At 46.8% G+C, this 27,468-nt stretch overlaps 1 protein-coding gene across 2 annotated transcripts in view; it reads left to right on the plus strand.

The window, feature by feature from the left end:
- The window catches only part of frmpd3 (FERM and PDZ domain containing 3), a 485,785-nt gene that overhangs the window by 448,080 nt on the left and 10,237 nt on the right, over positions 1–27,468 (plus strand). For both annotated transcript variants that reach the window (XM_085997856.1, XM_085997864.1), the window contains 2 exons: positions 14,274–14,409; positions 25,860–26,819. In XM_085997856.1, coding sequence (XP_085853982.1) covers positions 14,274–14,409; positions 25,860–26,819 — 1,096 coding nt within the window. The remainder of the gene's footprint in view (positions 1–14,273; positions 14,410–25,859; positions 26,820–27,468) is intronic.

Below are 27,468 nucleotides of genomic sequence, written 5' to 3' on the forward strand. Positions count from 1 at the left end.
GTCCGGGGCGCTACCGGTGCGTTGCACGCTCGGCTGACATCGCGATCTGCGGGCGCAGGAGATCATGGCGGTAGTGTTTAGCGCTGCTGCAAAATGTCGTCAATTTCGCGAGCGGAGCAAACATCACCGTGCCCGGGCGCTAGTTGCTTTGCGCCACATTAGCGCCCTCTTAAGGCGCTAACGGGAGGCGCAAACCAACCGAATTTTCCCCCATTATTTAGTACGTTTTCAATTAATTCTGATCATCAATAAAGCAAAACCAAAATTAAATCAATGGCTCCACCCCTATCTTACCCTTATCCTGCTGTATGTCTGGTCTTCGACTTGGCAAAAGGTAGCAATTTACGGCACTTGGTTGATAGATTTTCAGAAGCATCATCATATTTATAAATTAGAGTGAAATGCATTTGTAACAAAATGCCTATTAAATCAAATTTGGGCCATAGGAAGAATACATTTATAGCAATTTAATGTTCCATATTTTCTACAGCGTCTGTAATGCTTATAAATTCTATTTTCTGTAATGATCCAGTAATGGAATATCTGGGCAATGCTACAGAGCCTCCTTGTTGCTATCTATAGCGTTATCACAGTTTTGAGTTATGGTACGTTATAGCCCATCAGGGCATCTTCAGAAAAGGTTAATGTGTATGAGGGGGAGGGGGGAATTGGATTGTGCAGAATGTTGGCTTTTGACATATTGCTGAGCCAACAGCAAGAGCAGCTGGGAGAAAGGCATATCTTTAGAGCTTCCGTGCAATGTCAGGCTTGTGCAAACTTCATTACATTGAACTAGAAACGGAATTGTCTTGGATCTACCACTGCTGCCTCCATCCTGCTGAAATCCCAGCTGTGAACTACGCTTTCAAACATCCATGCAATGCTCCCGATGCAAAGACGATGTTAGGAAAGTTAATGTGTTACAGATGCTTAATGACATTTTTTCATTTGAAACTTATTGCAGCCAGATTGCTCTCCAGTGCTGAAGAATTATACAACTCTCAGATTAATAAAACCATAAAATAAGCTCTTTGAATAACATTGTTTGAACACTTAGGCCTAGAAATTCAGTATCGCCACGTTTGGGGCACTACAGCCGGGCGTTCGCTAAATTTAGCAACCGGCGCAACTTAGCGCCACCTTCGCCGAAATTGAGTTGCATTGCCCCAAGAGGTTGCTGCTGCGCTAAAGCAGGCGGTGCACGACTATCGTAAGGCGCTAAGCCGGCGAGCCGAGGTGCTACCACCGAGGGGGGGCGCAGCGCAGGTGCGGCGAGTTGCTGCTTGAAGGCAGACACGCTGGCGCCGGTCAGCTCTTAAAGGGGGAGGCTCAATTTGTTTTGCTGCCACGTCCTGCACACTGCAGCCCTGAATCAAGGCCTGAACATAGCTGCTTCAACACTTCAATGCCCAGGACTATGGAGAAGGCTAGGGAGCGAGCGCAGCGCTTCAGCGAGGGTGCCCTGAAGCTACTGGTTGGCGCAGTGGAGTGCAGGCGACCTGTCCTCTTCCCTGATAGTGGCAGGAGGCCGCTGCCCAGCGAGTATCGAAAAGCCTGGAGGGAGGTGGCAAACAGGGTGACCTCCAACAGCATGGTTGCCAGGACTCCAGTGCAATGCAGAAAAAAGTTCAACGACCTCACTCGGGTTGTCAGGGTGAGTACACTTTCCAGTATCCTCTTCATCCCTGCATGTGCACCTCACTTTATGGCCAAAGGGACCTGAAAGCCCCAATGCCCAGCCCTCATCCAACAGCTGTGGGACTCTCATGAAAATCACTTGTACATTCAGCACTTTACACACTGTCAAGGCTATTCCACCATGGGAGGCTGTGCAAGCATGATCAGGGCTTGACAGTGTACTTAGAGGCCGTCCTTTCTCTTGCAGGGCAAGCTGGCCCACAATCACAGGCAGCAGCGACGGACCGGGGGAGGCTGTCCTGACCTGAAAGAGCTCACCGACCTGGAGCAGCGAGTGGAGCGGATTATGGGAGGCCGGCTGATTGGCCCCGTCGCCAGTGGAGATGCCGACCCCGTTCTGGACAGCAATGGTAAGGTCATCACCTTTTTGACCTCTCTCTTTCCACTTATGCATCACACCAGCATCCTTTGCCACTCTCGAACCAATGCAGTGCATAGCAGCACTCATGCCTCCCTCGCTGCCGCCCTGTCCTCACTCTAAAGCAACTGTTGTGCCTCCCTGCTTTCAGATGCTGATTCGCCAGGTGAGGAGGCGGGCCCTCAAGCTGGCACTGTGTCTGATTCAGATTTCGAGGAGGAGGAAGAGGAAGCCGGCCCATCAGTGCCACCCTCAGCCGAGGCAGCCCATGGCCATGATGGGGACACGTCTTCCCTGGAGGGGAGCAGGGGGGAAGGGTCTGATGAGGGTGAAGCTCCAGGGCCCAGCGGGCTGCAGCAATGCGGGAGGGGTGGGGAAGCTCGGCGGCCTTCTCCCCGGAGGGTGATTGCGGCCTCCAGTCCTGCTACGGTGAGCGCAGAGGAGGTGTGGCTCCTTGGTGAAATGGGCGCCCAGGCTGAGCGCAGGCACACTGAGCTCATGGCTGCAGTGGCAAGGATGCCGGACTCCATAGAGTCACTGGCAAGGAGTGTTCAGGAATTCGGGGCAGCACAGGCCAGGAGTCTGCAGGACTTCACGGCATCACAGGCAGCTTCCAGCCAAGTGCTCAGTCATGCCGTGCATTCACTGGCTGGTCTGATGCAGACACAGATCAGGGCCACACGGGCACTAACTGCTGCCACCCTCGCTGGATCGGCCAGGCATCACCGGGGCCCTCGCCGTGCCGCAGCAGCCCAGCAGTCTGTGCTTCAGCAGATTGCTGCGCATGCTTCAGTGCTGGCCCGTGCGAGTGCCAGTGTATCTGCCGACCAGGGAGTGCCTGTGCTCTGTCAGGTTGGCAACATTCCTGCAGCCAACACTGTCACTCCTCCACTGTAGCTGCCACCACCCGTAGGACAGACTGCTGCCGCCCAAGCAGAGTTCAGGCCGTCCCCCAAGGGCATCTGCCATCTCACCATCTGACCCTCAGCAGCCTTCCCCCAGCCTTGCTGCAGCCACTGGGGTCCCATTGAGGAGGAGCTGCAGGGCAGGAAGGGGCCACTCACGGAAGCGAGGCGGATCACCCTCGCAGGCGAAAAAGTAGAAGGTGTGGCAAAATGTTTTTTTGATATATGAAGGCCGAGAATGTTGTGTTTGTTTTTTTATATGAAGGCCGACAATGTTGTGTTTGTTTTTTATATGAGGGCCGACAATGTTGTGTTTGTTTTTTATATGAGGGCCGACAATGTTGTGTTTGTTTTTTAAATGAAGGCCGAGGATCATGGTCATTTTTGTTTAACTTTTTTTCATTTTCTCAAGGTTGTGAGAGCCAGTTATGTGTCTGACTGTTTTTTGGGGGGTTTCTCAGAATTTGTTTGTCATGCGGGAAGGGCACAGAGTTTGTAAAATAAAAAATTTTCTTTAGTCAGATTGTCCATGTTTGCACTTCGAACTATTTGTTGCCTTGACCGGCTGAGGGTTTGCGGAGCTGCTCCATTCATGTTCTTTCATTGGCACAAGCCATTCCCTGAGAGGGGGCCTAGAACCGAGTTGCAATAATCCGCCGACGGATGGCCCTTGCACTTTGTGCCTCCCTCCCGTCTTGGTGCTCCTCCTCCTCCTCCTCCTCCTCCTCTGGTGGTCCTCCAATGTCTGCTGGCAGTGGCTGAGTCCTGAGGATAGCCAGGTTGTGCAGCATGCAGCACACTTCAATGAAATGGGAGACTCGCTCAGGCGAGTACTGTAGGGCTCCTCCAGAATGGTCCAGACAGTGGAACCATTGCTTGAGCACGCCGATTGTGTGCTCAATGATGTTCCTGGTAGCTTGATGGCTGTCATTGTATCGTTCTTCAGCAGGGGTGCTGGGCGCACGGAGTGGGGTCATCAGCCAGGTGCACAAAGGATAGCCCTTGTCCCCGAGAAGCCAACCTCCTGGGTGAGCCGAGGCTTCGAAAATGTCTGCCACAGAAGTCTGGCGCAGGATGAAGGCATCATGGCTGCTGCCTGGAAAGCGGGCATTGACAGCTAGTATGAGCTGCCTGTGGTCACACACCAACTGGACGTTGAGCGAATGGTAGCCCTTCCGGTTGCGGTAATCCTCGGCATTCTGTAGAGGTGACCACAAAGCCACATGCGTGCAGTCAATGGCGCCCTGGACCATGGGGAAGCCCGCTATTCTTGCAAATCCCATTGCATGCTCTTGCTGCTTGTCCAGGGTCATGGGGAAGGAGATGTACTGACGTCTCCTTCTGAAGAGGGCATTCGTCACCTGGCGGATGCAGCAATGTACTGCGAACTGGGAGATATTGGCAATGTCGCCAGTAGCGGATTAGAAGGAGCCGGTGGCATAGAAGTTGAGAGCCACCGTCACCTTCACTGCCACCGACAGAGACGTCCTGCTCCTCAGCTGTGGCTGCAGATCTCTCTGAAGCAGGTGGCAGATCTCAGTGACCACCTCCCTTCTGAATCACAGCCTCCGAATGTAACATTTGCATATTGATTTATCATTGGCCCGCAGGCATCTGTAAGGAATACCTATTATATTCACATGTGATCACATGCTGAGTTGTCATTGGCCTGCAGGCATCTGTAAGGACTGCTATTTGTTCAGAAGACCCAAGGGGTCCTGACTCCATCTAGTCCACGCGGTGCTGTATGTATGTTTGCGTTTACAGACCTGATGCTTCATTAAAAAGAGTTTAAACTGTAATACTCCGTTGTCCTGCAATTTATTATTTTTGTACAAAGTGTGCAAAACAAGACATGGTGTCAGAACAGGGATTTGAAATGTACATCGTTGGAGCTCCCTTACCCCGAATGAATTGGGAATCTTTGAACTTACCTAGAGAATGGAGCAAGTTCAAGCAACATGTGGAGTTGATGTTTTCGGGTCCACTGAAAAGAAAAGGAGAGGAAGAAAAATGCAGCTACCTACTCCTGTGGCTCGAAGGAAAAGGGAGGGACATTTTTAACACATGGTCTCTCATCGCAGATGAAGCAAAGGTACTGAAAATTTTTTTTGACCGTTTTGAAGCATATGTGATGCCCAAGACAAATACGATATTCGCTAGGTACAAGTTTCAGGAGAAAGTACAAGGAGCTAGTGAGTCGTTTGAACAGTTTGTGACTGAGCTAAAACTGCTGGTAAAAGACTGTGGCCTAGAAATTCGGTTGTGGGTCCGCCAGGGCTTTAGCGCCCGAAATTTTGCGCCGGCGTTAATGCCGCTGCGCCCGATGAAAATTCGGTTGCCCCGGGCCCAGACGGCGGCGGGCGCTAATGGAGGGTTTTTGCGCCTCACTATGGGCGTTCAGTGCAGTTTTCAGGCGCTAATCCCCCGCTGCGGCACCCGAGGCGGTGCGGCAGGCTGGGGTACTGCAGGCCTCCTCCTTCTGTTAAGGAGGAGCTGCCTGCAGCCGACCGCTGGCCAGTCGATTCGCCCGACAAATGAGCCCGGCACCTCAGGGAAGAGCCGGGCTCGCGGGCCACACACATCAGTGCCGCGGGGGGGGTGGTGGAGGAGTCCGGGGAGGGAGGTGCGGGCAGGCGGCCGCCGGGAAAGCGGCCGGCCGCCGCTCCACCTTTATGCGCCGGCGCAAAGGTGTGTAACATCCCTTTCAACAATCGTTGGTTGCGGCTGCCACGGGCGAGGCGGCTGCAACTGAATTTGGGCTTGGGGCCGGGTTACCACGGCAACCGGGACGCTGCGCACACCGATGACGTCATCGGTGCTGGCGCAGCGCTACCGGCTAACGCCGATGGTAGGGCCCAACGCAATTTCGTTACCAGCTATAATTCCGGCGCAAGACCCTCTAACGCCTGTAATTGGGCGCTAACCCCACCGAATTTCTAGGCCTGTGTATATGCAGATAAAGATGAGATGGTCAGAGACCGCATCGTGTTTGGAATACATTCAGCTAAAGTGAGAGAGAAATTTTTGAATGTTGGGTCTGGGCTAACGCTGGACAAAGCTATGGACATAGTCAGATCGCACTAGATAGCCCAAGCACAGTTGAAAACCATAACCGGCACCACAAGCAGCTCGAGTGAACAGACAGTGCACGCAGTTAATAGATACACACCAAAGAACACTGCCCAGAGAGCGTGTTTCAGAACAGAAAGAACAGCGAGAGTTCTAAAAATGGGCAACACAGACATAAAACTCTTCAAAAACTGTGGATATTGTGGAAACAACTGGCATGGAGAAAAGGAGTACTGCCCTGCCAAAGGAAGGCAATGTACTAAATGTGGTAAACGGAACCACTTTGCTAAAGTTTGCAAGACTGTTTTCAGAAAAGCAGTACACACAGTGAGTGACAGCCAAATGCCAGATAGAGAGCCAAATGCAGAGGAACTGTTTATTGATTCTGTGTCACAGAAAAAACAGATTTCAGAGACTGAGCAAGCCTATGCCGATATTGAGATAGGAAAACAGGGCAAAGAGCTTAAGTTTAAACTAGACACTGGATCTCAGGTTAATGTAATTCCTCTGAGTGAGTATCACAGCTTGAAGGATGAGTGTGAGCTACAGCCCACCTCACGCAGACTGACCGGCTATGGAGGTGAGCAGCTCATTGTAAAAGGCACATGCGAGATGAAATGCAAGTACAAAGAAAGCGACATGATGCTGGACTTTTACATTATTGACACTCAAGCACCTCCAGTGCTAGGTCTAAAGGCATGTTTAGACATGGACCTCATCAAGCTAGTGCTATCATTGACAGCAGCAATTGAGAAGCAGACAGTCATGGAAGAGTTTGCTGATGTTTTCAAAGGGATCGGACTATTCCCAGGTGAATGCACTATTCACCTTGACCCAGCAGCAACCCCTGTGGTTTGCCCACCGAGAAGGATACCCCTTGCTCTACGTAGTCGCCTGAAGGAGGAGCTGCAGAGCATGGAGAATACAAAAATCATCGTCCGGGAAACAGAACCGACAGGTTGGGTCAACGCGTTAGTAGTGGTTGAGAAACCATGTACAGGCAAGCTCAGAGTCTGTCTCGACCCCAGAGATTTGAACAAGGCTATCAAACGCCCTCACTACCCTCTACCAACGCTAGATGACATCATGCCCAAGCTAGTGGGAGCACATTACTTCAGTGTAATGGACGCACGATCAGGATACTGGAATATCAAGCTCACGGAAGAGTCATCTAAACTAACAACGTTCAACACACCATTTGGACGCTACCGATTTCTGCGTTTACCATTTGGTCTTATCTCAGCTCAGGATGAATTCCAGCGGAAGATCGACGAAACCTATGAAGGCCTCGACAGAGTAGTCGCAATCATAGATGACATCCTCCTCTATGGCAGGAATAGAGAGGAACATGACAGGAACCTCTGTGCGATGCTACAACCTCGAGAAAAGCATAATCGGATCCACCGAGATCAGTTATTTCGGGCATCGCCTCTCAACTGATGGCATTAAGCCGGATCCAGAGAAAATCTCCGCCATCAAGAAGATGGAGCCGCCGAATAACCGCGCAGAGCTAGAGACAGTACTAGGCATGGTTAACTACTTAGCCAAGTTTGCCCCGAGCCTCTCCGAAATCAATGCACCCATGCATCAGTTGCTCAAACAATCCAATGAGTTCCTGTGGGACAAACAACATGACACAGCATTTCAGAAAATGAAAGACCTAATCACCAGAGAACCAGGACCGGTTCTTGCCTACTTCGACCCCAACAAAGAGCTCAGACTACAAGTGGACGCGTCAAAGTACGGACTAGGCGCAGTATTACTGCAAGAAGGAAAGCCCATCGGCTATGCTTCCAGATCTCTCACAGACAGTGAAATCAACTATGCTCAAATCGAGAAAGAGCTATATGCAATTCTGTTTGGATGTAAGCGTTTCCACCAGTATGTCTATGGCTGACAAGTCATTGTGGAATCCGACCACAAGCCCCTCGAGTCAATCATGAGGAAACCACTAGCTGCAGCCCCACCAAGGCTACAGAGAATGATCCTTCAGCTACAGAAGTATGACTTTACAATCATTCACCGTCCAAGCAAAGACATTCCTGTCGCAGACACGCTCTCCAGAAAGTCTCTTAGCTACCAGGACAGTGAAGGCATGGATGTGCAGGTGCACATGGTGTACAACAGCTTACCTGTGAGTGACTCAAAACTGAAGGAGATCCGAGCAGAAACAGAGAAAGATGCACAACTCACACTACTGAGCAAAGTCATACATGAAGGATGGCCTGAGGAAAGGAGGAAATGCCCTCAGAGCATATCTGAATTCTGGAACCACAGAGATGAACTGTCACAAATCAACGGAATCATCATCAAAGGGGAGAAAATCATCATTCCTACCAGTCTCAGAGAAGAGATGTTGACAAAAATTCATGCTGGACATATAGGCATGGAAAAATGCAAACAAAGAGCACGTGACATTATGTTTTGGCCCAGAATGTGCAAACACATTGAGGACATTGTCGGAAAATGTTCCATTTGTCTAGAACGCCGCCCATCAAATGTCAAAGAGCCCATGATACCTCACCGTATCCCAGACAGGCCCTGGCAGGTCGTCAGCTGCAAGCAAGTGCATGCAAAACGTGTACAGAGACAGCAACACCAAAAGAGATACTATGACAGGTCAGCTAGACTACTGCCGCCGCTGCACAATGGAGAATCCGTCAGAATCCAGGAGCATGACTACTGGAAGCCAGCAGTCGTCATCCAGCCAGCTGACACTGAGCGATCGTATCACATCCACACCCCAGAAGGACAGGTGTACCGCCGCAATCGCAGGCACCTCCTGAACACCAAGGAACAACACCGTCATTCCGACGAGAGGATCAGTTCAACAGAGTGTGATGAACAGAGCAATACACAAAACACATCATACTTACCTAAACCTAAGCCTGAACCTGATTTATTGACCGATTCAGGAGCATGCTCAGTTCCATACCACACAAGGTCGGGACGAGAGGTCAAGCCTAGAGTTATCCTTGACTTGTGAATTGTCAAAGGGTGTAGGTGGATCGCTGCCCTAAAAAACTGTACAGATGTTTTCAGTGCTAGTTAAATGTTGAGTTTACTTATATGTTGATGCTACTGAGAACATTGGCCCAGTAATTCCGTTCCAAATGCGTGAGTACGGTCGGGGTACTCACGTGTCTGGCCGGAGGAAATGCCGGTTTTCAGCATGCACAGCGCATGCGGGGAAAACCGGCATTTCCTGTCCTCTGAACGAAGGGGTTCAGAGGCACAGCGCGTGCGACTGCACAGGCAATGCGTGCGCAGTGAACTTCGTCGATTTCATTCATGGATTCAGTGAGGTTAAGTCCTTAAAACTTACACATGAAAAAAGCATATGTAAAGTTGCTCCAGAGGCTGCGGAGGAAGATATATTTTATCGTGGAGCTTCTGAAAGGCAATATTTTTGTTTGGGAAAGGGAGGAGAGTTATTTTAAGAAATGATGAGGTAAATTTTAAAGTTTAATTTTTTTTTTTTAAACGGGTTTTCAGTACTGTAGGTAGAAGGAGCAATTGTGGCTGTGTGAATTGAATTTGCTGTGTTTATTAAATGTGAAAATGACTGTTCTAAAATGAGTAATGTAACATTTCCAACATTTTTAAGAAACTTTTCATCAGTAATATATTCCTTTAAGTAATTATGTATGTATGTCCGTATATATTCCTTTACGTATATGTATATATTCCTTTACTTATGTGTATGAATGTATGTATTTAATTATGATTTTCCAATAAGTTACTTTCTCTGAAAGTCATAATTAAATACATACATTCATACACATAAGTAAAGGAATATATACATACATATACGCAAAGGAATATATACAGACATACATACATAATTACTTAAAAGAATATATTACTGATGAAAAGTTTCTTTCTTAAAAATGTTGGAGTCATTTTCACATTTAATAAACACAGCAAATTCAATTCACATAGCCACAATTGCTCCTTCTACCTACAGTACTGAAAACCCGTTTTAAAAAACAAAAATAAACTTTAAAACTTATCTCAGCATTTCTTAAAATAACTTTCCTCCCTTTCCCAAACAAAAATATTGCCTTTCAGAAGCTCCACGATAAAATATATCTTCCTCCGCAGCCTCTGGAGCAACTGTACTCACGCTTTTTTCATGTGTAAGTTGTAAGGACTTAACCTCACTGAAAGCATGAATGAAACCGGCGAATTTTACTGCGCACGCGCTGCCTGTGCAGTCGCACGCGTTCTGCCTCTGAACCCCTTCGTTCAGAGGACAGGAAATGCCGGTTTTCCCCACATGCGCTGTGCATGCTGAAAACCGGCATTTCTTCCGGCCAGACGCGTGAGTACCCCGACCGTACTCACGCGTTTGGAACGGAATTACTGGGCCAACATTTTACATGTCAATAAAATGAAAAATTTAACAATTGCACGATTTGCCCCCTCGCATCTGTGACTGAGGATCCAAGGAGGTGCATTGCGCAAGAGGTCATCGTCGTACGTATCCTCACACTGTTCCCTTTCGGGAACTGTATGAAGTGGTGGAAGGATTTCTGGCCACGTTAACACTCCTTCCGTGACCATAACCATCTTCATACCAGCCATTAGGGTGGTTAGTCCTATGGCGTGAGGGTTTTACGGGCTCCCACAACCCATCTGAGGGGGGGGGGGGCCCCACCCACACCCGCGGACGCAAGTATCCCGCTGGATGTCCACCCAGAATTTATAGTTGCAGCTCTGACTCCACTTGCCGGGACTGTCTGGAGCGGGGTTCGAAACCCTACTCCTTCTGGCCCAGCGGCGGGGATGCTTACCGCTACGCAAAAGGCCCACTCCGCGCAAAAGGTGACACCCATACGTTTCCTGCGCCTTTTCCCTCCCTGTGACTGGAGCCCTATGCTGTCACTTGAAAGACCAAGCTATCATCTGTCCTTTTTGCGGCGCCTTTGACTTCTCATTACCAATGATGAGCAGGCGCTGCGCCTCCACCTCGTTGAGGAGATTGCTGAGGTCATCATCAGTTCAATTGTGAGTTCTTTTAATGCCGTGAATTGTGCTCATTCCAGCCATTTCACGTTGCTAATCGGAGTGGGCCTTTGGCGTAGCGGTAGGATCCCCGCCGCTGGGCCAGACAGTCCCGGCAAGTGGAGTCGGAGCTCCGGCTCTAAATTCTGGGTTGACATCTAGTGGGATATTTGCGTCCGTGGGTGTGGGTGGCCCCCCCTCCTCGTATAGCTTGTGGGAGCCTGTAAAACCCTCCCGCCATAGGACTAACCACCCTAATGGCTGGTTCAAAGATGGTTACGGTCACGGAATGAGCGTTAATCACGGCCATAAATCCTTCCACCACTTCATACAGTTCCCCAAAGGGAACAGTGTGAAGACACGTATGACGACGACGTTGCTAAATAAATAAATGGAATGAAAAAAATTCTTTCAGGGCTTTTAAAAGTCTTTAAATTGCTTTAATTCTGTTTAAAACTACTTCAGATTCTTCAAAATAATGTAAACGTTTTTAAAAGTTTATAAAAGTTACCAAAAGCTTCATAAAAATACCAAAAACCTATTTGAAATGCTGCTCTGCATGTAAAAATGCTTTTCAGCTTGTGAGAAACATTGGGGGCGTGTCCTATTAAACTGAGACCTCAAGGGGCGTGTCTCAGTTTCACAGCGCGCTCCAGGCTTCGCGCTGGCTGCACTCCTGGGCGGCGTGACGTCAGACGCTGCCCGGGATTCTTCTGTTTCAAAAAGGAATTCCAGGCGTTCCTGGAGGTGAACGGCAGGCGCGTCGGGTAAGTGCAGATTGGGGGCTTGCACGTGCGGCAAGCCCCCGACCCGAATTTCTGCCCCATTATGTAGAAGAAAGGTTCAAAAGTAATGCATAACATTTTTCTTTTAAAAGAAAGGGGATGTAACATTTGCATATTGATTTATCATTGGCCCGCAGGCATCTGTAAGGAATACCTATTATATTCACATGTGATCACATGCTGAGTTGTCATTGGCCTGCAGGCATCTGTAAGGACTGCTATTTGTTTAGAAGACCCAGGGGGTCCTGACTCCATCTTGTCCACACGATGCTGTATGTATGTTTGAGTTTGCAGACCTGATGCTTCATTAAAAAATGTTTAAACTGTAATACTCCGTTGTCCTGCAATTTATTATTTTTGTACAAAGTGTGCAAAACAAGACACCGAACACACTGCTCCTCAGACATGCTGAGATATGAGAACTGCTGGCGGTATACCCTGGGTGGGTAAGGCCTCCTGTGCCGACGCCTGTTGGCCCTTTTCCGTCTGGCCATGACTGGCACTCTCTCTTGGCATCTCTGAGCCCTTTGAATGCAATGCAGAAAGCCAACTTTCCACCCATTGCAGCCCCCATTATATGTGGCGACTCAAGGCTATGGCACTGAAAGTTAAATCCAACTGCAAAGCTCTGGCCTGAAGCCAGAAGTACCTGTGCGAGCGCTGAGTCAAAGCAGAAAGCTCTCTCCCTTTGTCTCTCTCCAAATATCTCTCTCTCGCACAGAAGGAGTGGAACAAAATGGCTGCCACAAATAATGCAGGAAGAGTCCCCTTTAAATAGTGCCCCCCGCACCCCGCAGCGACTGGGAACCATTCCCCTCAACCAGTCACTGGGGGCGCCAGGCGCACAGAAGGGGGCGCCACTGAAGTTCCGGTTCGGGGCGCACCAAGGGCGTTGCACCGTGAAATGACGTCAGGATCTGCGTGCGCAGCTGAGCAGGTGCTGCGGTTTTGCGCCGCCGCTAAATCTTGACTGAAGTCCGCGAGAGGCGCAGATTGCGCCGCGCCCGGGCGCTAGCCACTTCGCGCCCCACTTCTCCTCCTCCTAAGGTGCTAGAGGCTGGCGCTAACAACTGAATTTCTAGGCCTTAATGCGTTAAAATAAAAGGGCCAATGCCTCTCTTAAAATAGCAGAGTTGTGAGGCTGTGGAATTCCTTTTCAGGGTGAGTTGTTGATGCAGAAATGATGGCCCTGAATTTCCTCAGACTTTCATCACTACACCACCGTAACTCAGTTGGAGCTACAGCAGCGTTGTTCAAGATTAGATTGGATAGGTGGATGAAAGAAAAGTGGATGAAGGGACATTTGAACAAGGCTGGTATCTGTGATCAGGACTACTTGCTCGCTGGAGAGTGAACGCTGGCATAGACTTGTTGGGCTGAATGGCCTGTTTCTGTGTTGTAACCTATTTATTTATTGCTTTCTGTTGGCACCAGAATTTCATTGGTGGCGGTACATGACCAGATGTACCAGGTCGCTGAATGGCAGTAGTGGGCCCTAGCTGGAGTTCAGGTCAGGATAGTGGTTTGGACCTCCAAAGAAATTTTTTTTTAAAAATTATTTCAATGTGATCCCATTATAAAGGAGACCACTTGGGGAATTGCCAAGTTATTTCTGGAGTGGAGGCCTGTACTCCCCTGGACTGGCAATTCGTGGCCTGTAGATGAAGGCAAATTCCTGAGCTGTGCCCTGAGTGGTATGGGCACCCGCCATTGGCATTAAAATAAAGCAACCTCTTCTTACATGGCTGCTGGCAGGTGGAGAGTTTTGGTGGTTGTGTTGCCTCGTTGCAACACAGCTGAATGGGATGGTCTTGATAGACCAGCTGGTCTTTTCCTGTCCATCTTTTTCATATGTTCTTGATCCCCCAAACATTGGTGAGGTCAGCAGCAGAGATCCCAGATCGCTCCCTCTAGATTTTTGGCCCTAGTATGTCTGTCAAAAAGTAGCCCAGTGGGCCACCAATCCAGTGAGATATTTAACCTTCTCTCTTTCCCCATCGTGCCTTCCAGTATTTCATCTAAGTGGACAATCTTCACGTGTGAGCACAGACAGTGGCTATTGGCAAGCTGTTCAAATGATGTGATGGCAGGCAGAATGTATCATAGCCAAGCCTAATCATGTTCTCACACACAATGTCCAGACACACACAGATTTTGCAGCTGCTATTACTGGATACCCCTCAACGGCAGTAACATTGGCTAATGCTTTTCCTTATTAACTCGGGCAATATGGTCAATTATAGAACACCTACTGCTGCACACCTGAGATGTGCTAACTCCCAGTAATTGAATCTCAGACTTTTCCGATCAGTACCACACCAGGCAGTGCAATTATCCAGGCAGCATTCAGTGGGAACCTAAAATACCTTCTGATACTGTGCTGACAACATTAAGTCCATCAATACTTGCATGACAACTTGCAACATTAACCGTGATACTTTTTTTCAGCCTATCGTGTTGCTGATGGAATCAACAGAAGCTGTAAACTTCGCTTGTTTGATAGCAGGTTATTACCGGTTATTCATTGATGCAAAGAAGATGATATTCTGCAGCGCCAACGTTCAGCCTCAAGTGAATAAGGCAGGTATGGTTGGTACGTTAACAGTTTCAATACTGAAGTTCCTTTGCAGCTAACAGTCACATCTACTGATAAGGGTTACAATGAGCACAATTTATGTGGTGATTGTGTCACAGTGAGCTCCTAAAATTAATCCAAACTCTGCCCACTTAAAATGCAAAAGTAATCACACTCCCTGCGGTATCCCTTTCTTCAGCCTTTTTGATTCAATGGCCTAGGCTTTGTCTTAAATATGTAGTAGAAATTGTTTGTTGTCTTAATAACCCGGCTAGGTGCCATTTTGCATTGACACCTGTATGCCATGGTTGTAGCATCAACAGAATAGGTGCAGTGTGGGGGGAATGTAAGAATGCTGTGTGTCTGCATTATGTGCACAGATTAGTCTGCAATAACAACAGAAAATGCTGGAAAAACTCAGCAGGCCAGGCAACATCCGTGGAGAGAAAAGAGAGTCAACGTTTCGGGTCAGTCTGCATGTCGCCTACCTAGAGGATTGTTCTAACACCCCCGCCTCCCACCAGTATCACTGAAACTTACACTCTGACTGTGTTTTTCAATCAATGATCATTAACTTGTAACCTCAATACGGTAACACTGTTTCATTGATTTTTAACTAGTTTGTGAGAAAGCAATTTGAGTGAGGGAGTCAGGTTAGGTGTTTGGAACAGACAGAGAGTGCTCTGAAAGATTCTGCTAAGGTCTTAGCATTTTGCCTGCTTCTTGTGTTTTCTCCCCTCCTCTCCAGAAGACAGCTGGGGTAAAATTCCTGACACCAGCAACCCACGGTACCTCTTGCATGTGGGCAATCTTCAAATGAGCCTGGACACTGACTGTTGGCAGGCTACATGACAGTGCAGTGCTTCACAGCTGAGCCTGGTCCAATTCTCATTGCTATTCACACATACACCCTTCCAGCAGCGACTCCACAATAATGGCCAAGCTGGAAACCCGTGACTGACTTTTCCCTCTCTAGCCAAATGTAGTGCTGCCCCGTAGCCCTGCAGAGATCACCTATCACAGCACAGACCAGCAATTGAACCTAGGACCTTCCTGTCTGTATGATTCTGTCCCACATGGGCTGGTGCATTTATATTCTGGCAAGCTTCTTGCTTTTCTCTTTTCCTTAATTTTTGATGAAAGTGAAAAATCATTATTGAGCAGATGCAACCTGTGATGAAACAAAGCAATTGCTGCACTGATCATTTTATTACACACACTTTATTACAAATCTTGAAATAATATTATTTCCTCTCATCACTTTCCAGGTTACTGTTGCATTTATGGAGGAATGTGTAATTGTATCACAGCATATGTGTGTAGAAAGTCTTAAAGTAACTCTAGCGGACTGATCATGCAGCTCGTGATGCCCGAAGCACTGTATGGGCGGAAGATCCCCATATTACTGGGCGCAGAAGCCTCGGGCTACTCCGCAACTAATGTGCTGAGCACAGGCAGATGCAGGCAGGAAGCACATTGAGCATGGGAGTCTGCGCATCAATTATATGTAAGGCTCACAAAGGCCTCAAATTTCATTCAAATTAGGAGGCTCACCATAATGCAGCTAAAGTACCTGAACAGCACTCCAGCGACTGAATGTCCATTTTTAACAGACTCTTAAATGCAGGCTTACTTCGAATATGAGTTTTCAGTCTAGGGTGGACCTCTCTTTTGTACAGTGCTGCCCTTCATTTGCAGCCCACCTTTCAGAAGGCCCAGATAAACAAATTCTTCAATGAAGACTTTAATGTCCCACCACATTTTTAAAAATGGCAGCGCTTCAAAACTCACCCATTAACTCTTTGCTGGCTGCTGACACCCAACACTCTGGCTCCTGACTCATTTTGCCTCTTCTTCCCTTCTGGAGCCTTTGAGCTGCTGTACAAAAATAGAAGCCAAAAGGCCTTCAGCTCAAGAATGTTCCCACTGGGCCTGGAAAAAAGATGACACTTAAAAGTTTTTCGGCCATCGTGGACTTTGTGGTTGGAAACCAGGTGGGGTGGGCAGTTAAAATCATCAGGGAAACATACCCATCAACGCTCCCTTCCCGCAGCCTTCATTTTAACCGGCTCTCCTGAGCTGCTGCTGTTTCTGTTAGAAGTCAGCAGGCCTCCATTCCACGGGCAGTTAATGCTACTATGGGCCTTCAAGGCCTGAGGCAGTTCAACAATTTCCTGTCCTGATTTGCAACAAGCACCAGTTCCCACCGAGTACTCACCAAGATACTTAAAACAGCTGAACCTTGAAAAGGGGATGAGTTCGGGCAAGGTCAAGTCAGGCGCTTGTGTAAAGTGCACTGCCTGGCTTACACTGGGGTGGCGGGAGGGAGAAAAGTTAGCTCCAGCAAGTTCCAGCTTGGGTGAACGGGTTGGAGTGGGTGTGGGGGGGGGATTAAATGGGCAGAAATTCCGAGCGCATCAGGAAGCCGGCTCCAACCCGATGACTTCCAGGTTTTACTAAGGCGGGACAAAGGGCGGGCAACCAACCCGCTCTCAGAAGGTGAGTTGGCATTTAAAATATGTTAATGAGGCTGGAAGCCTCAGATTTAACCTGCATTGCAGGTTTTACTGTGGCCGGCAGGGTTTCCAGGGCCTTGGGAAACCCATCAGCTTCAGTGAGGTGAGGACAACCTCGGGGAACACTCCTTGTGGGCCAGGAGGAGCAGGAGTGCTTTCTCCTAGCCCCCCCCAAGCTCCGCCACCATACAAACCCCTCCCCCAGGGTCAGGGATCAGACCCCCCTTCGGGATTGGAACCCACGGGGTCGGGGGTCAGACCCCCCTTCGGGATCGGAACCCACGGGGTCGGGGATCGGACCCCCCTTCGGAATCGGAACTCACGGAGTCGGGGATCGGACCCCCCTTCGGGATCGAAACCCACGCGGTCGGGGATCGGACCCCCCTTCGGGATCAGAACCCACAGGGTTGGGGATTGGACCCCCCTTCGGGATCGGAACCCACGGGGTCAGGGATCGGACCCTGTTGTATCCGTGTGTTAATGGAGACACGGAATGCAGGAGTTGGTTTAACAGGTGTTTACTGAACAAAGTCTGGAGGTGAACTAAAAGATACAAGACGCTATACAGGCTTATATACCCGAGTGGTCACTACCGGTATTACAGTACACAGGGGCTCTTAAAGGTACATACACTACAATTCCTCCCCTTTTAGATAATTAGTAGATAACATTTTAAGTAATCATTAATTAACATGTTTACAAGAACAATAATCTACACATTTGCTGCAGTTAATCAATTATAAGTCAGTCTCTCTGGAGGCTTCCTGACTCGGTCCGGATAACGCCTCGGTGGTGTAGTAGTTTTCGGTGGTGTAGTAGGTTCTTTTGGCAAGGTCGATTCGGCTTGAATGCCAGTGTCGGGTTCATCTGGTTCCAGTATCACCGGATCGGAGGTAGATACTATGGGTATCTCTGCTTCATCATTAGGCGTATAGAGTTGTGGTGTAGGTTGTCCCTTTTCGGATGACTCTATGATCTGGTCAGCATGGCGCCTTATTATGTTTTCACCAATGTCCACGGTATACATCAGCAGTCCTAGTCGTGTGCAAATAGTTCCAGGCTGCCATTTCTCGGTACGGTAGTCCCGGGCCAAAACTTGTTGACCTATCTGGAAGGTTCTAGTTGGCCTTTCATTCATGCCTTGAAATTGCCGGTTCTCTACGTCCCTTCTGATGTTTGGCTTGATCAAATCCAGCCGGCATCTTAGTCTTCTATTGAAAAACATCATGGCGGGAGTTTGGTTTGTAACCACATGTGTTGCATTCCTGTATGCAAACAAGAAGTTATCTACCTTATGTTGTAGATTTATGTCTTCATTACCCATGGCCTTTATGGCCTTCTTGAAGGTCTGGACAAACCTTTCAGCTAATCCATTGGTGGCGGGATGGTATGGGGGCGGATGTGTAGTGCTTAACCCCATTGTTTTTTAAGAACTTCCTGAATTCTTCGGACACAAATTGCGGTCCATTATCAGAACAGATCTGTTCAGGCAGCCCATTCCTGGCAAATATGGTCCTTAATACTGTGATGGTTTTTTCCGTGGTGGTGGTGGACATCTTTATTACCTCCGGCCACTTGGAGTGTGCATCAACCGCGATTAAGAACATTGAGTCCATAAATGGACCAGCAAAGTCGATATGTACCCTTTGCCATGGAGATGAGGGCCACTCCCATGGATGTAGAGGGGCTTGTGGTGGGGCGTTTTGGACCTTCTGGCATCCTAGACAGCTCTTGGTCATTTCTTCGATGTCTCCATCGATACCTGGCCACCACACAAATGCTCTGGCTGGGTTCTTCATTTTCACTCCACCCAGATGCCCCTCGTGAAGCTCCTTTAGCACTTTATCCTGGAGTTTGGGTGGAATCGCCACTCTGGATCCACACATCAAGGTTCCTTGGCACACTGACAGCTGTTCTCTTCTTTGCGAGAATGCTGGCAACAGTGGTTCGCCATGTGCTGACCATCCCTTCACCGTTAAATCGTAGACTCGTGAGAGAGTCGGGTCATTTCTCGTTTCCTTTTCAATGGTAGAATTTGTTACTGGTAGACATTCTACTATGGTTGAGTGGAACATCTCCACTGGGTCCACTGTAGGTGCCTCTTCTACCGTTGGCAACGGTAGGCGCGATAAACCATCAGCATTCCCATGCTGTTTTGATCCTTTGTATTCTATGTCATATTGGTGTGCCCCTAGGAAAAGGGACCACCTCTGTAGCCTTTGCGCTGTCATAATGGGAACGCCCTTTTTAGGGTTGAATATGGAGACGAGGGGTTGATGGTCAGTCAACAAGGTAAATTTTTGTCCATGTAGGTAATGGTTGAATTTATTCACTCCCCACACCAGGCTGAGTGCTTCCCTGTCGATCTGGGCATAGTTACGCTCAGCTGAGTTCAATGAGCGTGATGCAAAAGCTATCGGCCGCTCCGAGCCATCAGGGAATCTATGCGATAATACCGCATCTATGCGATAATACCGCTCCTACGCCGTAAGGGGATGCATCGCACGCCAGTCTGATTGGCAGTGATGGGTTGTAATGAGCCAACACTTCCTTGGACATGATCAAGCCTTTGCATTTATGGAAGGCACGTTTACAGTCTTCGCTCCATTTCCAAATTACTCCCGTTTGTAGCAGTGCGTTAAGAGGGTGCAGAACAGTTGACAAGTTCGGTAAAAATTTATGATAGTAATTTATCAATCCCAGGAACGACCTTAATTGTGAGACATTTTCAGGTGCTGGGGCTTTTATGACCGCTTCAATTTTTTCAGGTGACTTATGCAACCCTTCTTCGTTAATTATATGGCCACAATATGATATTTGTTTCTGGAAAAATTCGCACTTGGGGCGATTTGCTCGTAGGCCCCGTTCTCTCAGCCTAGTGAGCACCTGCTCCAAATTGGCAAGGTGCTTGTTGTCGTTTTCTCCTGTTACAAGGATGTCGTCTAGGTAGCATTGAGTCCCCGGAATCCCTTGCAGGACTTGCTCCATAGCTCTTTGCCAGATAGCTGGAGCTGATGCTACTCCGAAAACCAGTCGATTGTACTGGTACAGGCCTTTGTGTGTGTTTATCGTGAGATACTTTTTAGAGGCCTCCTCAACCTCCATCTGTAGATAAGCCTGTGCCAAGTCAATTTTGGTGAAACGTTTCCCTCCGGATAGTGAGGCGAAAATATCTTCTATCCTTGGAAGAGGATACTGTATCGTGTGAAGGACTGGGTTTACAGTCACCTTGAAGTCCCCACAGATGCGAATTTTTCTCTGTTCTTCAGATTTATCATTATTTAACATTTTCTTCATGACCGGGACGATGGGTGTTGCCCACTCGCTCCAATCTACCTTGGATAACACGCCTGCTTTTTCCAAATTCTCCAGCTCTGCCTCGACTGCTGGACGAATTGCATATGGCACCGGCCTTGCCTTAAAAAACTTGGGAATTGCCACATCTTCCACTTTTATTGAGGCGGCGACACCTTTTCAAGGTTCCTAGTTCCTGTTGAAACACTTCTTTGGCGTTAGCCAAGATGTCTTTTAATCTTTCAGGTATGACGTCATCATCATTTTTTTTCTTACTTGTCACCGTCAGTGCCTGAATGGAGTGCCAGTCTAAACGTATCTTCCTGATCCATTCACATCCCAACAACGGTGGACCACCATCTTGCAGAACGTATAAATACAACTTCTGTATTTCCTTGCCGTTGTATACAACAGGCACCTTTATTTTCCCTCTGGGGTATACTTTCTGCCCCGTATATGTCTTCAAGATAATGGATGTGTCTTTCAAAGGTATATGCGGAAATAGCCGCTCGTAATCCCGTCGACTTATGACGGTCAGAGCTGATCCTGTATCTAGCTCCATTTTAACTGGGGACCCCGCTATCGTGAGGGTAACCCAAATGGTCTGGTAATCTTCTTTGGCAATTACATTATGTAATTTGAGACAGCTTAGTCCCTTGTTTCCGGAGTCGCTATCGCTCTTCTGGTCTTCGGAGCTACTGTCCGTCATCATTTGTACCTTTCTGTACTTTTCCTTATTGATTTTTTTTCTGTCAGTGGATTTTTGTTTCCAGATCGGCATACACGTGCAATGTGTCCCATCTTTCCGCATTGCCTGCATGCTTTGTCCTTGAACCAGCAGTCCCTCTGGTCATGGGTGGATCTGCCGCAGTGATAACATCTCTCGAAACCCCGTGTCATTTCATGGGTGCCGAAGTCCTGTGACTTTTGCTGTATCTCTGCAGCTCCTCTTGCTGCTGCTTTGAATGATACAGCCACACTGAAAGCCTTGTCCAGTGTCAAATCTTTCTCAGAAAGTAGCCTTTTCTGTGTTCCTTCACTTAGGAGACCGCAGACAAATTTGTCTCGTAGAGAATCTGCCAGTCCTGCCCCGAATTGGCAGTGCTTTGACAGCTTTCTTAATTCGGTGAGGTAATCAGCGTTACTTTCATTCTTGTACTGATTCCTCCTGAAGAATTTGAATCGTTCCGCTATCAGCAGTGGTGTTGGGTTTAAGTGCTCCTGTAGGGTATCAACAATCTCCTTAAAATTCTTGTCCATCGGTTTGGCTGGAATGATTAAGTTTCGTAACAGCCCGTATGTCCTTGCGCCCATCAGATTTAGAAGTACCGATGCCTTTTTATCATCCTCTACTTCGTTCGCTGTGCAATCTACCCCACTCTTTCCACATATGTGGTCCAATCCTCTATATCACTATCGAAAGCAGTAATATTGCCAGTCTTAGGCATCCTGAAAATCAAAAATGGCACCTCCCGCGCTTTCCTTTCTTCCCTGCCGAGAAAAAATGGCGCCTCCCGCACTTTCCTGCCGCTGCCGCTGCTGACAACGCTGTTCTCTGCGGTTTTTATTTACACAGATATTTTTAATAGTTGGAGACTCGTTCCCGCCGGACTCTCTGGGACTTTTCCCTCCCTCTGCTTGGTCCGAATGCCGACCTGCTTTGCAGCGCCGGCCGTCTCCCGAGTGCTCCACCCTCCGTCTCTGTTTGCCTCTGCCTTCCGACTCGCTGCTCGGCCCCGCTGCAGAGCCACCCGATCGAGCCCCAGCCCGCCGCCCAGGAAGGATTAGTGCAGTACCTGCCACCAGCCCGGCTAGCTGGTGAAACCACAGTTTTGGTTTTTTTTTTCTTCGACCTTCGTCTGAGGAATCGATCTCCTTGAGGTGCTGCCGAATTGCAGGTAAGTCCGTTTCCAATTCGTCGCCACTGTTGTATCCGTGTGTTAATGGAGACACGGAATGCAGGAGTTGGTTTAACAGGTGTTTACTGAACAAAGTCTGGAGGTGAACTAAAAGATACAAGACGCTGTACAGGCTTATATACCCGAGTGGTCACTACCGGTATTACAGTACACAGGGGCTCTTAAAGGTACATACACTACAGACCCCACTACGGGATCGGACCTCCACCTGGGTCAGACCTACTTGGACCTGCGGCCTCCTCTGGAGTGTTTCCCACCCGACTGGAAGCCAAGCATGTCAATCAGGCTGACTTCTGGGCGGGGAACCTGTCGGGGCCAAAGTTCACACGCTGCCATGCGGGGAAACCAAGACCTGCGGGTTTCCTGTCCGAAACTCAAACCCACCACCTACCCACCCCAGTAAATATTCAGCCCAATGATACCACCTCGGCATCAGTGACACACCATACAGAGATTCAGAAACCGTCTTGCTTACAAAAGATGTTCATCAGATTTGAGTTGGTAAACTCTGTTTTAACTGAAGAACCTGACAGCTCAGCTCAAATCCCTTTCCTTTGTTAAGCCTTGACTAGTCACTTATCTGGGTTTATATCATGTAAATATTGAAACAATACAAATTCACAAATTGTGACAATTATCTATCTACAATATATTTAAAATTTTACATCTGTGGACATTTCCTGTCAATTTTTTCCAATAAAAATTCCGATGTATATATTTAAAATGGAACCTGCCCATAGTAAACTTGTCACTCTGTAATTACGTCCTCCTGCCAGTGGTTTACAGAGGCAGTTTCTAATATAAATTTTAGTCATGGACGCAAAAAATGGCAGACAATTATTTTAATGTGTTTTGAGTGATTCACTTTTGTTCAGTCAATGGAGACAAAGTACAAATTTGCAAATTGTAGGTTAGAAATGTAAACATTTGGGGGAAGTTATACACACATGAGTGGGCCTGTGAGGTGAATCACAATGTATAGAGAGCAATTCACTTGCATTCTATAGTAGTTTTTTCATCAAATTGTTTTAAGTGGCTTACAGTAATCATGCATCATTGTTAATGATTTCCTGGCATTAATATCATTATGTTTTAGCCAATCACTTGACAATATTGTCAATTCTGTACGAGTCAGTACTCTCATCAAAGTTAACTGCAAAAGCATACATTATAAGAAATAAAAAGGAATCAAAAACTAAGGTTTTGTCACAGAGGAAAATATCTTATGAAAAGCATCTTATTTCAGGGGGAGCTCTGCAAAAATAGTCAGTACTAGTGGAATTTTGAAAAGACTTTTAAAATCACAAAAGGCTATCCCTACTGGACAAAAACAATCTGCCATTTTAATTCCTTACTGCAGGTGTGGCCAACCTTTCAAGTTCAAGAATAATGAAAAGAAATTGTATACCGACAACATTTAAAAAAAATGTAGCATATTGATATGTTCACTGGTATTTGACATTGGGTCCACCTGAAATTCCGTCCCCCTCATTGGTGAGCTTCTCCTTTACATCGGAAAACTCGTAGGCAGCTCACCTGTCGTAGGCTAATGAGACTCGACCATCAAAATGGTTCGAATCGAGACTCTCACATTTTTCATCGGGGACGGTCGCCCTGCCCATCAGCACCAAATTACCACCCAATATTAAAAATGCACCCAATATCATCACCTAGTCTAATATTATGCATTTGGGTTGAGCACAGTTGATAGAGCTGGTTGGCTTTCCAGTCAATCCGGTTACTATGTTGATATGAAACCATTCATCTTCTTCCATGCAACCCCAAGAAGTTGCAATAAAAGTTCTCTTGAAAGTTCCTTGCTATGGGTGGCTGAAGTGATTCCCAATCCAGAGTTCTATCCTGTGGAAGACCAGTCAAGTGATGGGTTCTTCCAAAGCTCGATAGCCAATACTTTGTAATCTGATTCTGTTAGAACTCAGATCATGGTAAACTATTATACCTAGCTGCTACAGTATTCTTTTTTTAAATATTCTTTACATTGATATTTGTTAAAGTAGTGACCAGAACTTCTATGAAATTGCAAATATTGTATGGAAAAAAGAAAAATATTAAAATATTTGGCAATCATACATGCAGGCCAACAAAGTATTGTTTTGTTAAACTGAAAGAAATTGAAATAATAATTATTTACAAATACGGTACTAGATAAGTGCATGTAGCAACACTAGATAAGTGCATGTAGCAACAATGACATGTATAATGATTTTTAACTACAACATTTATTGAATTACCGGCAATTTTTATCTGACCCTTGAAGTAGATTTATTTTTCTAATTTCTGTCCCGAGTGTCTTCATTATCCTTAATGCCAATTTTTCAAACCCTCATCATATGTAGATTTGAAAATTTCAGCATTCTTAAATGTTCAATCACTTGTGGTGCTTTTTTATTCTGTACATCCTGCTATCTTTAATATATTAATGTAGAGAATGGCTGGAACTATGCCATTAATGATTGAGAAATTTTTCACATAAATATTACACTTGCATCCATATTCAGTGTGTCAGTTCAGAATTATAAATTAATATAATGCAAAGTGAAGTGAGTTTGTTACACATAATGCACTGCTCATCGGTGTGGGAGAACCACAAATGAATACATGATGCCTCCACATACATTAGTACGCTAGACACATGTATTTTATAATGTAAGTTTCTCAGATGTTGTAAGGTTTGGTCCAAGTGTAATTTATGGTACTGGTGAAATATGTCATGTAACTATTTAGAAATATATATTGATATGTATATATTGATATATATTCAGATATATTTTAATGAAATGTGCAGTATTCAGTATCCCTCCTGAATTGAGCTGCTTCTTAACACTGCTATGCATATCAGGGATGTGCCCTTCACCCTCAGTGAGACAGTGTTCCAATAGAAAAATGACATGCAGGGCAATCCAAGGACATTGTAATAACCTGTGCCCAGTGGACAAAGGCCCCAACATTTTTTTATAAGATCTAATCCTGAAAGTTACGCCACGATTGTACCCTCCATTTCTGACCTTGCCAACATTTGTAGGGTAATGGAAAAGCAGCTCAATTGCATGGGGCCAACGGGCACCCACACTGTTACGGACACATCTTGGCACATGCTGCCAGAAACTTTCATTTTGGAGGAGAGGCGCCCAAGCTTCCCCCGAAGGCTCCATTTAACCTCCCTTTGGCTCCCTATGTAAAGGGGCTGATGCAACATTTTTTGAAAAAAATTGCCTATTTTTGGAGGTCCAGACCACTTCCCTAGCCTGGAACCCCCTCCCCCTTTGTGGAGCCAACTTCGACCCTACTGGAAGCCAGTACACCTCATCTCACTCATTGTATCAATCTCCAGTCTTACGCCAGGTTCTTTATGGGGTGGGGAAGCAGGACCTCTTGATGTTAGGAGCCCCCGTACCAGCCCTGTCCCCTCTTACATGTGTAGCCTAGTAAAGGAGAGGCGAAAGCTCCACCTATTACAAGGCTGACTGGGATTTCCAGGCTAAGGTATCCAGCGTATCGAAGCGGTTCTGCCAAACTCCTGCCTAAGTTACGACAGAAGTGCGGCGAAATTGCCAAGGAAAGTCATCCAGTGGATTTTAACTGCTTACCTGCCTGGTTTCTGCCAGGTGGATAGGGTTAAAATCTACTCTTCTTCCTTCTCAAACAGAAGAAGACAAGGATAATAACATTTATTATTGAAGATGATGATATTTTTCCTTTTCGTTAACAGACTACAGAAATATACCGAACATTCTGCAACCAGAATGGACTATTTCGTCATCGGGTCCTATACTAAAAACTGAGGGAAGAGGTACAAGTTGTCCTCACAATCTCCTGCACCACAATGAGTCTCAGACTGCATGCAATCTGATGGCAAACTCCCCAGAGTCCAATCTCGTAAGATTTCATTTTTTACAAATGCAAGAAAGAAGAAAGGAATTTGAAAATCAAATCGATATTAATGAAAATCTCATCTTCTTTGAGGAGTCAAGACCAAGGACAAAGTCTGACCCCACACCAAATACTTCAAAAGCAGGGCAAAGCAACTCTGACATCAGGAGTGTTCCTGGGCAGCAAGGATTTCTGAGCAGGGGGAGAGCTAACACATTGGACAACCAGATGAAAATGGCAATTGCTTACACCACAGACCACCATAGCTGTATCTGTCCGAAAATCCCAATGCAGCTATCAAGAGTGAATAGTGCTAAGATCCTTCCCATACTTATCAAGGACAATGATGACTTGCTTTGTGATGCTTGTAAAGTCAAAATGAAAGGCAATATTATTCCCAAAGGAAGCAGTACAGAGAAATGCTTAAACTCTTGCAATTACCAGGATGACGTAGTTGACCTGACAACGCTCCCTCTGCCAGGAAGCGATGAGGAACATGAAGAAGATGAATGTCATTCTCTACTTCCTACATTAGCTGCTCCGCCACCAGGCTTCAGGGATAATAGTTCAGATGAAGACGACTCCAAGCGAAGGACCACTCAAAGCCTAGCGTCCAGTCGACAGCCTTGTGAGATACTCTTCAATGATATCCCAGTGTCACTAATTGATGGTGTTCAAACGAGGACTGTCCGACACCGTGCCCAGGAACTGGATGATGCTCTGGTTTCCACACTCCAGGCCCTGGAAGCTTTGGCTGCAGCTGAAGACTGTCCTCGTAGTCAACCGCAAGAAGGTTCAGGTAACACCATTATCAGATTTTAGTTGAATTTTCAAAGCTTTCAAGTTTCAAAATTGAATTTCAGTCCGATTCCAGTTCATTATTTAGCCAACATTTTTAACAAAATTGACAGTAAGTATTAAAGTAACTATTCTGATACTTTGTCAAGCATCAGAATTGTTGTTTCAAAGTGTTAATGTGCTTCAGGATTTAATTACAGCCATCCTTACAAAATGTGTTTACAGGTGATATTTACAAAGGAAAGAAAGTTGAGCGACAGTACTACTTTTTCCAAAATGTTTTCTTTTTTTAATATAAGAAAATAATGGACTGACCATAAATTTCTTTTACTATTTAAAAATGTCAATTTTATCACCAGCATAGGAGGGTTTCTCTCCCTGCTTAGGCCATGCTGGTGATGTCTATTACGGGGCGCATTTTCATAATGAAACCCCATTTCAAGTAGTTGGGGCTGCAACTTCAAACCGACCTCAGAGTCACTCAGGGTTGCTCGATCCCAGGAAACAATGCTGCAAGCATTATTCGATAACTGGGTTTTAATGGCATTTAAATGGTATCATTTTTCACTGAATTCATCACGTCAGCTTAACATCGCTCTCTAGGTAAAGGTTTTCTGCTGAATTTGCTAATGGTCTATATGAATCTTTGA

This window comes from Somniosus microcephalus, chromosome 1 (assembly GCF_052327205.1).
Source record: "Somniosus microcephalus isolate GS21.2 chromosome 1, FLI_Smic_1.0, whole genome shotgun sequence".
Taxonomy (NCBI): Eukaryota; Metazoa; Chordata; class Chondrichthyes; order Squaliformes; family Somniosidae; genus Somniosus; species Somniosus microcephalus.